General features: G+C 37.7%; 1 protein-coding gene across 1 annotated transcript in view; it reads right to left on the reverse strand.

Moving 5' to 3' along the window:
* Positions 1-13,653: 13,653 nt before the first annotated feature.
* ABCA13 (ATP binding cassette subfamily A member 13) overlaps positions 13,654-18,041 on the reverse strand; it is a 152,908-nt gene continuing 148,520 nt past the window's right edge. The window contains exons 43-45 of the mRNA XM_087747914.1: positions 16,343-16,448; positions 15,317-15,454; positions 13,654-13,767 (exon numbers count right to left, since the gene is read on the reverse strand). Coding sequence (XP_087604040.1) covers positions 13,678-13,767; positions 15,317-15,454; positions 16,343-16,448 — 334 coding nt within the window. The 3' untranslated portion in view covers positions 13,654-13,677. The remainder of the gene's footprint in view (positions 13,768-15,316; positions 15,455-16,342; positions 16,449-18,041) is intronic.

Here is an 18,041-nt window from a genome sequence, read left to right on the forward strand (position 1 = left end):
GTGCCACATGAAAAAGAGGCTTTTTCAGTATGGTGGAGTTGCATTTACAATTGATTGTACTGGCAATGTTGTTCACAAATCCCAGCAGAAGTCAGCCAGTAATATCCAACACATTGACATGAGAATCCTTCTCTGAATATCTTTGACTTTCCAAGGTTACCAGCAGATTGTTATTTAGAAGAACATGCAAGTAGGCTAATCCATTTAGGTAAAACATCTGTTTATAGGCACAGGGTCACTTCTGTGAATAATCACAATGAAATGCTATGCTCACCAGAATTTATTACCATATTATAGAAATAGTTAATATTAATATGAGTGGGCAAGGGGAACACTAGAGAAAAATATTCTCTCATCTGTAATAGCCTCTTAGTGCATACCATTTCTTCTTTTTTTTTTCTTAGCATAGAAAGATTTAGGTCAGGAAATATTGTTCATGGGAAACAACTAGTTCATTTGCAAATCCTCCTTGGAATGCACATGCTCTTGGCAGGTTAACATTTGCCTAAAGGGGTCTATGATGAGGAGAAACAAGGACTTTGGTTTCCATCACAGTCAGTCCTTTAGCATTAGCCTAGATGAACACACACTCAGCATTCAGAGACATGAAAACAAAAGTATACCCTCAAATCAATAAACAAAATGGGGGGAAAAAAAAGAATGCTGGTTGTATTTCGTCGGGGGCAGGAAGGGAGGGGAAAAAAAAACCAACCAGCCAACCAACCAACCAAAAAACATATAAGAGATCACTTTGATTTTGGTTTTGGTTTGGATTTTTTTTTAAATGGTGCAGTGGCCCCTGCTTTAATTACCTGCCTGGTATGGAAAACTTACTCTCAGAGGATTTAACCTCCAAGGAAGCAGCTGCTCTTTCAAGAGCTTTACCTTCTTGCTCCCTCTAGTGTTCCGAGAAATCATGCACAGTTTTACCTATACCTTAATCAGTATATTTTTCACATTATTTCCTTTCCTATCATGTCCAGCCAAAGTGACTTGATCGGAAAGGACCGAGACTGACTTTATTATGGCAGTAATTTGAAATGTAAACCTTCACCTGGCATGCTGGTCAGTAATCCGAACTGTTGTAAGGTCCTTTACATTGCTCAGATTAGTCTTATTTATTATGTCTTATATGTCTTTTGCAGACAAAGCAATGTTTGGACTTGAGAAACAAAGTACAAATATATGCATTACTGCAGCTGCTTTTAAGCACACATTTTAATTAGACATTGGTGTCATAAACCCAAGTTGTGATCATCAATTAAAAACTTTCCTATAACCAAAGAAAAAATGTGTCTGCATGTCGTACTTAGTTACTGGTCTGCATTATGGTGCAAATACACAAAACTAGCGACTATCAGCTTCAAGAAAACAAGCTTCTAAGCTTAAAGGAAAAGCAAGCCTCCACTAGCTGTCATCATTAACTCTTATACCCTGCTATAGATGGCGGTATTCCTGAATAATGAACGCCTGAACTACTCGATTATATATGAGAAAGAGTACTGTTACACTTGCACAGGATAGCAAGCAGCAAATTCTTACTATTCCCCAAACACCACTGCTACTACCTTTTAAAGATTCATCTTTATCTTTAAAAAGAAAAGTTGCAAAGCTAAGATCCCAAACATGAACACAGCTTAACATGCTGGCTGCCTGTAACTCCAAACTACCTAAACCAATGCTGCTCCAAGGCACCTCAGTGGAACAAGTTGAAGTCTGAAACGTCAAGCTAGCAAGACAAGGCTGTGTTAATTAGCTTTCTGATGAGTAGGAGTACTTACAGCATAAGCTGCAGAATCTACTGTGGAAAACATCATTCTGTAATCAAAACATGGCAGAGCCTAGAAAACTAGCACTTGTATTTTTTCCAGTCTGACTTCTGCCAGTGGCAAGCTGGAAGCATCCCCAGGGCAATAAAATGGGACAGGACCAAACCTTTTCTGCTGCATCAGCACAATCCTCCTGCCACTGTCTAAATTTCAGATGGGGAGAGCAGAGACATTGCTTCTCATAGTTTTCAAATACATTTTTAAAAGCTATTTTTGATATGCACAGGAACATCTTGGGATTAGAAAGGTATCAAATAAAACCTTTCCTTCTGTTTTCTACATCTTCAAATTACTGTATCAACCTTGCCATAGACAATGGAGCTCTTAATACATAAATACTATTTCAAGTTCCCATTCCTAATTGAATGTCATATTCTTTAATGATATATCAGAGGGCAAAATTTTTCACTTGTGTACTTCCATTTAAATTCTATTTCCTTCACCATGATATGTGCGTAAGTATTGGAAGGCAGATTTAAGCCAACTGCTATGTAGAAGGAAACACTATAAGATAGTGATAAATACCAGAGAAAGTTTTAGCTTCATGCCTAATTCTGAATCACTGATACAGTGATAGATTCTTTTGATACACAGATGCATCTTTTGAGAAAACAACTCAAAACATTTTAAAGGGTCCACATAATGCTGTCTTAACAAACGGGGTCATATTCCTTTCTTTATAAAATCAATTCAATATGAATCAAGAAAATGAGTCATCCTCATTTCCTCCCAGTCTTTAATGTTTCTGGCTGCTCATAGTTTGCTTTCAGATCAAAGCAAGATAAAAGTGAATTAAAGATTTTTCTAATCTGTTATTCATATCTGACTAGAAATATATTTCCTTTTACCTACTGAGTAATATTTCATATATTTTGTTTTATTGTGTTTTGGTAAGAAAATGGAATACAATATGTTTGCGGAAGATGAAGTTTTATTTAAATTTAGTAAATACTTTATCTGCACTTCCAAGATAAAAACACATGAAATCTCTACGCAGATAAGTAAATGAACTACAACAATCATGAATATATGTATTACCAAAATAAGTGTTTGTGTTTATTTGGTCAAATTTGGAGGGTAAAAAAGCACAGAATTTTCAAAGGCACCTAAGGGACTAATTTTCAGAGTAATTTTCATTTGGTAGATTGGAAAAAAAAAAAAGTAGAGGCTTAACATTGTTTTAAAAGATCTTCTATTTTGTTTTAAAAACTTCACGGCCAAAAATACTTTCTTCGTCCATTTCTGCTCCCAGTCTTCTACTTTCCCACATAGAAAAAAAAAAAACAAAACCAAACACCTACACAAAATAACCCCCCTCCCCAGGGGAAAAAATAAAAAAGAAAAAAAAAAGGAAAAAAAAGAAAAAAAAAAAAAAGGGGGGGAAAGAAGGGGAAAAGGGGGAATAACAAAGAAAAACCCAGAAGAATAGCTTGTATTTTACTGGTTTCTTATCAAAGAATATTTGTTATTCTTTGTAAAAGATAATGGACAATGCTATTCAGTAGATGAATTTCAATAATTGCAGACCAGATGACCCTAAAAAAGAACATACTACAGTATATGGAAAGTCTGTGTGAGGATTGTTGCTTTCCCCAAAGCAAGTAATAGCGAAAAAGCACTGTTATATCCTGAACAATCACGGTCCTGTCTTTGCAATGCCGCTAGCTAACATAACTGCTTTCTGCTGGAAGAAACTGCATGAAAGAACAGGTCCTTGGTTTCTTCATGGTTGCCAGTACGCTGCCATTGTTTTCAGACATTTCTCTGTCTAATCTACTTTACACCTAGTGTAGTGGCTCTTCTCAGCAGGTATTGTCCTTTTGAGATCACTCTTGCCATCAAACCTTGCTGTCATAATATAATTAAGACTTGGACAGCTACACCCACTCTGGGATCCATTAAAGCCAAAGGGCCACATGCAAACATAATATTTGCTTTTATGTCACTGTATATTACTGTGATCTAAATCAGTATCATAACTATTTTATATGCTGCTTAGCAACAGAGGCAGAAACTGCAGCAACTGGGGTCACCTGCAGCATTTTGCACGTTTCTACGTTTCCCATTCAGTCCCATTCAGGACTGACCCAAGGACACCAGTCAGACTGGTAATCACAGCCCCACCTATTCTGGCCTCAGAAGATTCAAACCTTGAACAGAAGCAATTAATTCTATAGTAGATTTCCCAACTCTGCTCAGACCCACTGAAAAAGCCCTTAAACCTGTCCATAACTTTTGAGACATTTTTACTATTTGGTCTCTTGGTTGTGTCAATAAGAACCTTTCTGTAAGACATGCACATTTTTCACCACTTCCAAATTCACACAAAGAAAGGCTAGTCAAACTGACATTTTTCCCTAGCCTGTGAAATCAACTAAAACTCTAATTTCTAGACTGATCAATGAAAATTAGCTGCCAAAATCCCTCCATAACTTTCTGCAGTTATTGAAGAAACATGTTCAAACCTTAACACTTAGATCTGATCAGGCACGTAGGCAATGTACACAAGAGTGATAGAGCAAAAAGAACTTTGACTCTCACCCTTGAATCTTGAACGTTGGCTTAAACAGACTCAAAATTTGCTTTCTGTGAATATTATCTAATGTTTGTAAACAGTTGCTGCTCTTGTGAACACAGCTACTAGGAAACATTCTCTAATAAATGGACCTCCACATACATTTTTTAAAAGAGTGCAGAAGCATCCATGTTTTCTTTCAGGTCTTCCTGAGCAATGTGTTTTTCACCTGACACCTACTGATGCACCTTCCGATGGAAGACGCTCACTAAGAGCAAGTGTGAGACCTGGTAGTGAGCAAAATAGATGAAAGACATTGCCAATGTCTTTCAGCTCTCCGAGAGTAGCAAACTTATTTAGAGAAAATGCTCTAATGATTCAGCAGCAGCGAAACAGAGTAATGATCCAAAGAAAAAGTCTCAGCTCTTCAGTATTCCCTACAAAGACAATTTAGGGGAAGCTTTTCACATCCAAGATCTGGCAACCAGTATAGTGATCAAAAGACAAAGCAGCTATCAAGGGAAACAGTTCCCTCAGGTGCTGAGGCTATTTCAGCTGTGGTGTATTTAAAGACCTGTTTAACACATAGTACCAAAAAAACGTGAAGCTGCAGCTTGACAGCAGTGGGGTAAAAGCCAAAGACTGAAAACGTTGATTGATAAAAGCCTATTAAAAGAAGAATATCTTGAGTAAAGTCCTAGCAAATGCAACCTTGGTGTAGACAAAAATCTCACCCTTCCTGAAAAACCTATGGTGGTTTCTCTGCCACATCTATATATGTCCAGTCACAGGTATTTATAAGGCAGCAAGGCTCACAGCAAGAAGCTTTCCAATTCTTCCCATGGCCCATGTCTTGAAGCAGTTAAAAAGAGGGCTTTTTCCACTTTCTAGAGACATGCACCCTTCAGGCACAGAGTAACGTTAGATATCTGCTGTCAGACTCCATCCCTGAGTTCAGGCACACAGCAGATGCTTGGCACTCCTAGTACTCTCACCTGAAGGTGTGAGGCACAGAAGTCAAAGAAAGGAGAAAGTGCACAGAGGATGGGGAAAATCCAAGCTGAATCAATTTACTGAACAAGTTCAAAGCCATGGTACTCTCATTCTTTGCCCTCTCTAACCTTTCTTTTCTAACACCCGTGTTAAGAATCTGCTTGACAGAACCCATGTTTTATTGTTTTCATGTAGCTAATTCAGTAAACTGTAATTGCAAATGAATAATTGAGGGCTTGTTAGTGTTCGGAGAAATCGAATGTCACTGGTCTTTTGCCCTTTATTCCTTTCCATTACACTTTTTGTATAATAAAACTGTAGCCTCCAGTCAGCTTTTAATAATAGCTGCGTAGTCGGTTCTTTCCGAAACACGGGATCACATTTCTTCATCCTCTTAAGGCCAAAAGTCACCTCCCTGCCTTCTTATCTCCAGCCACAACTTCATTAGATGAATTTAAGATTGAGATAAAATGCTGTGTAATATGTAAAATTTTTTACATATTAAATCTAACCTAATTGTAAACAGAGCATACACATGGGAATAAATCCAATTTATGATCACATGAGCAGGATCCAAGGAACAGGGTATGAAGGAAGCATGTGAGTAGAAAACAATGTAATTTCATATGAACAGGAAAATCATAGAATCACAAAATGGTTTGGGTTGGAAGGGACCTGAAAGATCATCTGGTTCCAGCCCCCCTTCCATGGGCAGCGACACCTTCCACTAGGCCAGGTTGCTCAAAGCCCCATCCAGCCTGGCCTTGAACACTTCCAGGGATGGGGCACCCACAGCTTCTCTGGGCAACCTGTTCCAGTGCCTCACCACCCTCACAGTGAAGAATTTCTTCCTTATATCTAATCTAAATCTCCCCTCTTTCAGTTTAAAACTGTTACCCCTCATCCTATCACTACACTGCCTGATAAAGAGTCCCTCCCCATCTTTCCTGTAGGCTCCCTTTAAGTGCTGGAAGGCCACTATCAGGTCTCCCCAGAGCCTTCTCTTCTCTAGGCTAAACAACCCCAACTCTCTCAGCCTGTCCTCATACGGGAGGTGCTTCAGCCCCTGATCACCTCTGTGGCCCTCCTCTGGACTCACTCCAACAGGTCCATGTCCTTCTTACATTGGGGGCCCCAGAGCTGGATGCAGTACTCAAGGTGGGGCCTCAACAAGAGCAAAATAGAGGGGCAGAATCACCTCCCTCGACCTGCTGACCATGCTTCTTTTGATGCAGCCCACGATACGGTTGGCTTCCTGGGCTGCTTGCGCACATTGCCAGCTCGTATTCAGTTTTTCTTCCATCAATACCCCCAAGCCCATCTCCACAGGGCTGCTCTCAATCCACTCATCCCCCCGCCTGTATCCATGTTTGGGATTGCCTCAACCCAGGTGCAAGACCTTACATTTGGCCTTGTTGAACTTCATGAGGTTCTCACAGGCCCACCTCTCCAGCCTGTCAAGGTCTCTCTGGATGGCATCCCTTCCCTCCAACGTGTCAATTGCACCACTCAGCTTGGTGTCATCAAAATGTGCGGGGTTTTGTTTTGGTTTGTTTTTTTCCATTATGTCTGCTTGAAGGTTCAAACCGACTCCCAATTTTGTGGAACAACAGGCAAGGTAAGCTATTTTGCTAAAGTCTTGCCAGGTCCTGACTGAACTGTTATGGGAACACAGTGAATTAAATTCTTGAGAAAACAGAATTCGACTCTTATTCTTCATAGGGATGTGTTTGGCACAAAAAACAGCACAAGAAATAACAATGAATACATAGGGTCAAGCTCTATGACATGCTGAAGTAGCCCAGTTCCCACTGAAGGCCAGGTCCTGATTCTCTATTGCTTCACGCTTACCTGGGAATACAGAATTCTGCCATCCTGATGTGTCAGTGTTTCATCGCATACTTTCTATCGGGCAACAGGATGTTAAAAATCAAACAAAAAACCAAAAGCCTTAGAAATGAGCAGGATTGTAGGTGATCAACACAATACCAGCCAAGTTCATATATAGTGAGCAACCCTCCAAATGGGAAATAAACTTGGCCTAGTAGTGTTCATAGACATTAACAAGGAGAAGAATATCATATTCTGTCAGGTTACTTTTCTGCTGGTATTAAAGATTTTCTTTGTTATCTTATGAAAGTCCTATCCTTCCCTCCCCAAAATATTTTATATGACCTCTCTCTTATTTCTCTGGCTCTGAGAAAGAAGACACCACCACTGGCAGGCTACCTCCAAGGTTCCTTCTCTTCAATCTTACAGCAATACAAATTCTGTCTCAGAAAACCTTATTCTTTCACTCTGCTCCCTCTTTCCTTTACTTCATTCCTCTTTCCCCTCCTACTCTCGCTCTTTTGGTCTGGCTGCATGAGCATGGGCTAGGTTTGAAGAAATGGCTATGGATAAGACTGTGTCATTTTCAAATCCACTGAGCTACACAGTCTTTCTCTATTTAGTCCTAAATACAGTGAAACCTGTCGTATGTGACCAATGGACTGAAAAAATCCAGATACTCGGGTAACTAGCTGTCTCTAAACTCAATAACAAGACTGCACGTGTTTTACTATTCTTGAAAAAAAAAAAAAAAAGGTTTTTTTTCCTAATTTTGCCACTATCTTCCTTTGCAGCCTCAGACAAGTGATTTAGTCATTCTGTGCTTACCTTCATGTTTCATAAAAATATTTTGACTATTTATACTGAAAGTTTTTGAAATCATTGACTGTCATGCCTTCAGGACACATCAGGCAACTGGATTGCAGTCTTCATTGTCCAATCGTATCTACCACAATTTGCTTGAAATAAGAATACACTGTTGTATAAAATGTCTCCAATCACCTTCTCCATTTGATCCAGCTAACACTTGCTTCTTTGGCACAACAAAAGAGTAGATATGAAGGAATTAAAAAAAAATAGACCTGTAAGGCATTGTTAGTATATGGTTGCATTGGATCTGAAACTAGCTTTGGAAGATTTTTATTTGTTTAACTGTGATACTTGAAGCTCTGCTATAAAATAATATCTTTATTTCCAATAAAGAGTTCATAAAGGGGAAAAGAGATCAAGTTTATTTGGGCTAGTCTGTTTGTTTCCTCTAAAAGCAAAAAAACCCAGATGGATGAAAAGTCAAAACAACTGTTTCATAGCACTTTTCATCTAGGTGCTAGAGCATATGGCAGCATAGGGTTATCTCAGTGACCAGCATGTAAACAGTCTCAGCTTCGGGCCATCAATAAGCATTTTCAGTGACTAGTTGGCCACTGACAAGTGCCACTTCTAATCACTTAATTAACTTTGGAAAGGGAAAAAAAAAAAAAGGAAAACAACAAAACAACACTTCAAAATGTTGTGCATGACCTTGATTCTTACCTTTCATATACTGAGAATACTCTCTTATCTAGATTCAACCTATTTTGGATTCACACATTGCTAACAGAATTATTCATAATAACAGACTTCTAAGAAAACAATTTCAGGTTCTTCTTGTTAGACAATTATCATTAGCTACAAAGTACTAGATGACTCCAGCTCCTCAGCTAGATCATTACATGCATATTCCATTTGATTCAGAATAAACGTCACACACTCCTCCACTCAAGTTCTCAACTATAATTATTAAAGTCTAAAGAACCAGCTCTGAATAAAATTAAAGAAAAAAAAACCACAAACTTTCATGTTTTGTAAAAGTTGAATCAAGTACCAAAAGATTTAAGTCTGAGGGGAGAGTTACGTTTTTTGGGGGGGTTCTTGTTATTGTATGTAATAAGGTATGTAGATCAGGAATTAAGAGTGGTGTCAAAATGCTACATGGAATAAAGTTTGCAATTTTTCTATTTCAGCACAAGTTAAAGGAAAAAATGTTTCTGATACTTCTTTTGAATTATATGCAGTCCACTTAGTTATAAACTAGCATTTATTGCCTCAATACGAGAGTGGAAGGACTCCTGTTTGATCTTACCTTATGCTGCAGCACATTAGGGGATCCTATTCTTTTCCTGCTGGTACCTATGGGTACCTCATAGTCAGCTGAATCCCAAGGCACTTCTTTAAATTGTCTATGGCATGCACCAGCAGCCTAACAGGCAGCAAAATTATGCATGTACAGTGTCCTATAGCTGGAATAAATTAGTTGCATATAGAAATCTCACCTATTGACTTAATCATTTTCTTATACAGCTTGTATTTCCATTTTCTCCATTTTTACTTTGTGGGAAAGCAGATATGAACCTCGCTGATTTGATCTAAGGTAAAGATGTGCATAAACTTCTACAGCGCAGATGTCTCTGATTATGGCTTTTACATAGCCATTGTGAAAGGAGCCAGAATTTACCCCAACATATATTTCCATGTAGCAATAGGCATGAGGGCACTGATGAAACAGTATTCACTGTGATACTAAAATTTAATAAAGAAGAAAAATGCTTTGATTTCTTTCAGTGATCCATATCATTATTCAGCATGGAGAATTCATCTATTAAAACACTTAGCAGTACCTTGCCTGTTGATAGCAGCAGACTGTTGCTTTCTCTGGAAGAATAAGATAGCTGTGATTTCTGCTTCATACCTGCTGCCTGCCTTCATTGCACTTGCAGCATCAGTTTTATTTGTAATATCAGTATCTAACACACAACTCAGGAAGCATTTTCTCTTTAGTTGTTGTCTCAGGAAAGCTGTCTGACCTAGTCAGCTCTCAATCACTTAAAGCAAGATCTTTGCACTGCTAGCTTTGATCTCCCTATTCTTTAGAAAGAAAAATTGAGAGTGCTGACATAAAGAGATTAAATCATATTAAACTGAATCAAAGAAATTGTCACCTTTACTACTTACTAGGAAAAGACCAGGAAAGCAATATTCTTGCCTAAATTGGGTTTAGACTGATCTAGGAGTTGAGCAGTTCCAGCAAGAGTCAGATTCAATTCCCTAATTTATGAGACTTCAGACCCCAATGATTCAAATTTCACAAGGACAAAAAAGCTCAAGAAGTACCCAATTTCTCTATTACACATCTTCCACTACCCTGGGGGAAATTTATTATCTTTGGTCATGATGGAAACAAAGCAGAGAAATAAGTTCTTTCTTTTCAGGACAAAAATCTATACAGAAATTTAATATGTAGCAGGATTCAAAATGACAATTCATGAGTTTTGCCATAGTGTCCACTACTACCACCACCCCTCCACCTCCACTAAATTTGTGGTCCTTTGATTTAAGGTTCAGACCTACAGTTTATTTTTGCCCACCTCATTCTATAATTGTGTGAAAATAAAGTTAGGGCCTGAAATAATCTGTTCTATGGTTGGCAGAAGCCCTTCTTTTGACTTAGATAGTGGAATAGCCCCTTAAGAGGATGAAAATCATCTCCTAAGACTTAGTGTTGAGCATTTCAGACATTCAGTTGATTTTCTAATTTTGAGCTTAATTCTACTTTATCATTCGGGGTGAAGGGCACACTTTCATCCTCAGAGAAATTTTCAGTTGAAAAAAACATGAAGCTTCCCTAACAAAAATCTCACGAGAGAAGCTATTGTTTAAAATCCTCAGCTGTCTTTGATTAAAAATCCAGGGATGTTAGAAGAAGAGATATTTCTGCATGATTTATGAATTCAAGGATTCTTTCATCATTAACGTATAAATGACCTTTTCTATCCAGCCTCCTAGTTTAGGAATTATTTTTTAAAAATAAATAAAGGAAAAAAATCCCCAAACCTACAAAATACTTTTCTTGAAACTTACATAATTCAGGAATGCAGCAAGTCAAGGAGAGGGAAAATATCCTCTGAGACAGAACCCAGTACACTGGAACTCAATTAGATTTTGACCTTCTTCAGCCATAAAGGATTGGTAGACAGACATTGTTTGCTACTTGCCTGAATTAAATTGGGTCTCCTGAGATGCATATGAAGCAATTTAAAAAAAGAAAAACACTGTTAACTGAATTTACTCAACCATCAATCTGAAGTAAACCTTATTTACTGTATTCATCTATTAAACTAATATAATCTTTCACATTTTAATCAGAAAAAATGACATTTAATTAGTGTTACACAGCCAAACACTGAAAAAGCTCCCCTATCTAAGCGTTCAGCTAGGCCACCGTTTTTCAGTCTCACCACAGTGAGTCTTGTATGCTTTTATACTTCCCTTGGTCCAAGTGAGCTGCAGGACTGTTTTATTAATTCAACTCCCTGGCACACTTCCGAAGCAGGAATAGGCACTTTTGTCACAATGGGACCTTCTGGCTCAGCTGCCTTACACCCTGAGAATTGGCACCATCTCCTTTCCCAAATCCTTCCTCTAAATTTCCTTGTGTACAGTTCATTTTTTTTAAGGACTTGTGATGATTGAGAGAGAGATATTAGTTTATAAAAACAAAACAAAAATGAAAGAAAGCCAATCAGTCATAATGTCAGCAATTTACAGACCTAGACGTACAAATAGGAAAAAAAAAAAAGCACTGTGTACATGTTCTTGCCATTCTTTTTTTTTTTTCATCTGAGCAAGAGCTCCAGATATGTTCTCCTGTTGAGTGGTTTCAGACTATGACTCAAAGATGCTTGGCTGTGCCTCATACATTCAGCTTCTTCCACCCCAAGATCCTGAAATTAAGCAGGACACTTTTATGACAGCATATTCCTGTTTCTGCTCAAATTTCCGGCATCTGCCTTCTTTTTCTTTCACCTCTACTACTTCTTTCACACTCTGCTTTGTAAAATTGACTTTTTTTTTGTTCTGATTAGGGACCTTAGAAACTTTCCATTCCCAGCCTCATACAGAAATTAAAGATAACTGGCAGAGTTCTGATATTATGCAGCAGACTTTACAGACCAAGCCATTCTAATGATAAAGCAGTTTCATAAGCTCACTTCACTCTGATCCATATGTACATGCAGACCAAGTCTGTAAATCTTCACTTTTTTTTTTTTTCCAGGATTTAATTTCACCTTTATAGAAACAGGTAACCAGAATTCTGACTTTAAAAAAGCATAGTGGGCCAAAAACACACCAACAAATCAGGCCTCAATAAACAGTCTTCTGAGACGGCTTGCAAAGCCTAAAACACAAATATATATTTTTTAATATCTCATCATTGTACAGCAGGGAATTAGAGCAGCAGCACTGCAAAATTGTCCATTTAAAATCAAATTCTTCCATCTCAAAGCGCACTTCCCCCTCCCCTGCCCACCCCAGAATAATATTGCAGCAATTCACTTCTAAGTCACCAGTTCTACAATTTCCACTGTCAAATAACATAGTCCAATAAAAATGGCATCAGCCGCTTTTCACAGGAGGCCCAAAGACTTGTTTTGGAAGAGGCAGCAGTTTACTCCAAAATGTTTTTGTAATTTTCTTCTCCCACCACAATACACAAGGAGATTTTATTCATTAAATGTTCACTTCTTTTACACGTGTATAGGCCGAAGGCTGTGGCATGAGCTTGTCTGAAGTATCTAGCATCATAATATACATTTATTGAACAGTTTATTGATCAATGTCTGAATGCTTATCTTATTTTAACATGCTCATTAAACAGAATTTTGACATTCTTTTTCAGGAAAAAAAAAAAAAGAAAGAAAAATATGAGAAAAAGGAAACAAATCATTAAAAAGATACTTGAGAATTCCTCCAGCAGCAAGCTACAAGCATAAGGGAAAACTCATTGTCAAGTATGATTTATGAAACCTTGTTAAATTTACTTAAGATAACTGGGAGGCAGACTAGTACACTAATAACCTCTTTAACATAAAACCTTATGGAATGTAGTGCATCCTTTATACAATAAAAAGGCTAATTTAGCGTGTCACAACACAGAACTGAATTGATACGGAAGTCAAAAGGCTTTCAATTTGTGCTATTAAATACAAATATTGTGTGATAGCCTATCTATTGCTACCATTCAATGGGTTTTTCTTGCCTTGTCATGTAAAAATGAGATGTTAAGTATGCATGCAAGAGAAGATTACTGTACTCAAATGATTGTAGATCGACCACAAAAAAAAATCTGCTATGAACTCTGACATTTCAGATCAGCTTTTTTTTTTTTTTTTTTTTTTTTTTTTTTACACAAAGCTTCATTAATTTTGGCCATTTATATTATAAAATTGCGGTTAATTAAAAAGCATTACTTTTTGGCAGATTTTTGGTCTGCATATAACCAGTTTCTTGTTTTACTGAGAATTGGTAGTATTCCTTCTGGCCTACAAATACAAACTCACCTCTGCTTCTACTATTTGTTTCTCACACAGAAGTTGTTAACAGCTGAAAAATTATTGCATGTAAAATGCACGTATATATACACAAACACACACACACACATATATGCTGCTGAAGCTGTATCCTATTCTGAGCCTAGACTGGCAGGCGGTCATGATGAACAACAGGAGACTCTTGTGAAGAATGCGAGACTCCTTGCTGTTGTCTAGCAAAATTAATGAATACCTGTAAGACATGGAAAAAAGCAGGACTTTAAAAATAACAGTACTTGAACTGAAACTTTGGAGACATAGCTGATATTTTTCAGTTACTGTCCTAAGTTTTTGTGACACAAAAATTAACATTTATGTTCAGAGTTATGTTTTCTAAACTCTAGAAATAATCCCTCTTCACCTCTCCAGCTAACATAGTGGTTGATGAATTATAAAAATAATGGTAAAATGAGTTACTAACTTAAGTATGAAAATTATATTTTACTGCTGCACAAGTTAGTGGGAAACAATTGTTTTAATTTGCTTTGAAATGACACACCTAAGGAACTTGAGTCTGCTGTTTCTATCAATAATCATCACAGATGAGGGTCCGGATATTTCAAGGTGAAAGTATACTTCTGAACATTGCAGAGTGATGACTCAACAACTAATATGCCTCCTTGATTTTTTTTTTTAAACAGATCTTACTACACAAAGGCTTGTTTGCTTTTTAATCACACAACTATTTGACAGCAAGGAATGGAGAGTGAAAAATGGCAAGTCTTGATTCAAATGATCATATTCATATGCAAATAAGCTTGGGATGCATTATAAGAGTGTTTGTTATTCAGAACTATTTTCCTACTTAAAACTGACATTCAGTTAGTCAGGGAGAGGAAACAAGGATAGGTGACTGAGGTGATGAATCACCATGAATAATGGAGAGGAAGTAAGCTTGAGTGAACAAGCCTGAACAATCAACAGGCTGAAGTTACCTTATATTCAGTCATTCAGTGAATAGATCATTTACAAGCAGTTAATAGATGAGAACAGATCAGAGTATTTCATTAATGATTTGCACATGGGGAAAAAGGAATAAGTTCTACACTATTTATCATGGAAAATTAATATTTTGGCTAGATGTGACTCTCTCAGTTTGTAGAATACATAACAAGAAGTTGCATATGAAGATGCTTTAACACGACAACCACCCAGAAACCCCATGCTTGCCATCATTCTGTTCTTCCTTCTGCCCAGTTAGGATTTCACAGTCTTTAGAAATGGAATCTCTTTTGTCTGCTTGTGCATTTCCACTGTTCTCTAATGTGTAACATGATACTCACTGCAAAAGAAAATTCTCAAAGGAAAATATCCCATAAGTCTACGGTTTACTGTAATTTGCAGAGACTGGTTCAGCCTTTTCAAGGACATTGGTAAGATCCCAACTTTTGGACCGTGAAGAGGGCAGTTCACATTCCCACCTTCTCATCCCACACAGATCTAGATGTATCTACGCACTGATTATGCTTGTGCACAGTACAAATATGTGGCTTATTGTGATGCTTTTGCTGTGCTAACCTCCAGTGTAAAAGCAGTAAGGTTTATGAAATTACTGCATAGACATGAGATGGCCTAAAACTGCCCGTTTGTCGCATACATTTGGGTAATCCAGCAAATGATATAGCATTCTACTACATCAATAATTGCAGTACACAGCATGTTCAGACAAAGGGCGGGGGGGGGGGGGGGGAAGAAAAGGTAAAAAAGAGAGAAAAAGAGAAAAGAAAAATAAAAAAAAATACCTGCTCTAACGTGGTCTGGCTAATGGAGTAGTGTTTGATTTGGAGAAAAGCTTTGTGATTCTCTAGGACTCTGAAGAGCTCTGCTAAGCATCCCTGACTTTGCGGTACATGGTACTCGAGCAGGTTAAGATGCTGTCCCTTAAAACAAGCACAAATGATAGAAACAGATAAAAGTGAATGTACATTATGGTGAAGTTACACTTGCTTATAACCAGTCTAGTTTCAATTGGCTTTCATTACACTTTAACATGGAAAATATGAGCTTTTAAACAAGAATGTATTTTGTCTACATTGGTAGCACAAAGAAATGTTCATACTCAGAGCACACACTTTGTACGTGTTCTGAGATGACATTTGGTTAATCTCATAAAAGATATAAATTTAGGAAAATTTTATGCTATAGGTTTTTAATCCAACAGACTAGTGCTGTTACAATGCAGCCTGTGAAAAGGCTGAGTGAACACATACACACACATATAAACATATACACAAACAGGTCCATATCTAAGGTAGTCATAGTTTTACATGATTCTTTTCCTAAACATGGATAAAGTAAAAAAAAAAAAAAAAAAAAGTTAAAGGTCTTTGAGATTCTTTCTTGGAATCTAATTACTATAAGTCTTTTGTAAGGCTTCATACCAAATAAAAGAATCTCAGTAAAGACCGAGATTTATCATCTATGGACCTTATCAGAAAGCAATCAAAGCAAATACTCTGACTACACTGGACTCCTACCTCAGGTGAACACAAAGGCAACTTCAACTTCACCAACAATAAAAGCAAAAGGAAATTTTCACTCAGAGAAAGGGCCTGTTTATTTATGTTGCCTAAATGACTGTTTGGAGTTGATTTAATCAATATCACAAGTCAGATTTTTAAGAATTACTTAATAGAAAAATAAAAGGGATGCTCATACATACTTTTTCCAAAAAGACCAATATATCCAAAAATGTATATATGGTTCTTACCAGCCCATACTTAATCCTACCGTAGAACAAATACTATGACGAGGAGTTTTAGCTGTACCTTAAACTGTGTTCCAGGAAAGTACAGTTGTAGGTGGTCCAATATCATTCTTTGATAGCTTATTTCTTTACTAAGCCAGACCCTGACAGAATAGCCATCTCCAAACCTGAGAATGATACACAGAAACATAAATCCATTTGTCTACACTATGAAGACAGGAAGAACATTTGTTTCAATTGATTTTCCTGTAATGATTATGTCAAATAACATCATGTATGCCTCCTGTATTATCACTGTGATTTTAGTATTATACTATGGAACAATAGCATTTCAATGAGAAAGTTGTTAAATTAATGATAACAAACAGAAACAACAACAACAAAAAATGTTACGCCTACATTTTAATTACTACAGCATATTTCACTCTCCAATGTACTTGAACTTACGTTAACTAAAGTATGCTTTAATTACTATATTGCTTTGAATGGGTAGCAAAAAACTATGAAGATTACCAATCACCAATACAGAAGAAAAAACTAATCCTTTAACTTTTCTAATGAGAAAAATGGGCATGCAGCACTATTTTTCAAATCTTTTTACAAAGCTGCACAGCTTTTATTTCAGCAATGTGAGTACAATTGTGGTTTACAGATACACAAAGGCAACTACAGAGGTATTTAGAGAGATGGCAAAGTTAATGAATTTGCTTTAGCTCAATGGATACACAATCTGTCTCAGAATAATTCAGGAAATTAATTTCTCTTTCTCAACATACATGTGATAAAAGTTAAGTACAGGCAATCTAACATACTGTCCTGGTTTTGCCTGGGATAGAGTTAATTCTCTTCCTGGTAGCTGGTATAGTGCTGTGTTTTGGATTTAGGATGAGAATAATGTTGACAACACACTGATGGTTTAGTTGTTGCTAAGTAGCGCTTACACCAGTCGAGGACTTTTTCAGCTTCCCCTGCTCTGCCAGGTGCACAAGAAGCTGGGAGGGGGCACAGCCAGGACAGCTGACCCAGGCTGGCCAAAGGGCTATGCCATACCGTATGGCGTCATGCTCAGTATATAAACTGGGGGAATTGGCTGGGGGGCATTGATCACTGATCAGGGACTGGCTGGGCATCCGTCAGTGGGTAGTGAGTGGTTGCATCACTTGTTTTTCCTGGGTTTTGTTTCTCTCTCTCATTGTTTTCCTTTTCATTACAATTTATTATTATTATTGTTGTTGTTTTATTTTATTTCAATTATTAAACTGTTCTTATCTCAACCCATGAGTTTTCTTACTTTTGCTCTTCAGATTCTCTCCCCCATCCCGCTGGCAGGGAAGGGTGAGCGGGTGGCTGTGTGGTGCTTAGTTGTCGACTGGTGCTAAACCACAACACCAACACATTATTTTTTATTAGATTTACTCACTGCTAATATTTATTGGGGGAAGTTGCAATAAACCCATAAACACTGAAATGGCAACCGTATTTTTATGCACATCGCTTAAGCGATGGAAGTTATCTGGCACCAGTCTCAGAGCAAGGTGCAAGGACAGACCTCAGCAGAGAGATGGGGCAAAGCGGGGCTCCTGCTGTGTCCCTCCCCTCCCAGCCCCCCTTGGAAACTACGCGTCCTCCCTTTGGGTTCACCTTCTTCATGAATTCCTAGGGACAAAAGAGCAGCAGGAGCCAAGTCAGAAGAGCTTTCCTCTGCCGCTGCTATTGCCTGTTGCTGGTGCACAACGGAAAGGCAGAGCTGGGAGAGGGAC

This window comes from Nipponia nippon, unplaced genomic scaffold (assembly GCF_047370975.1).
Source record: "Nipponia nippon isolate SJK-2023a ecotype South Korea unplaced genomic scaffold, ASM4737097v1 scaffold_1, whole genome shotgun sequence".
NCBI lineage: Eukaryota > Metazoa > Chordata > Aves > Pelecaniformes > Threskiornithidae > Nipponia > Nipponia nippon.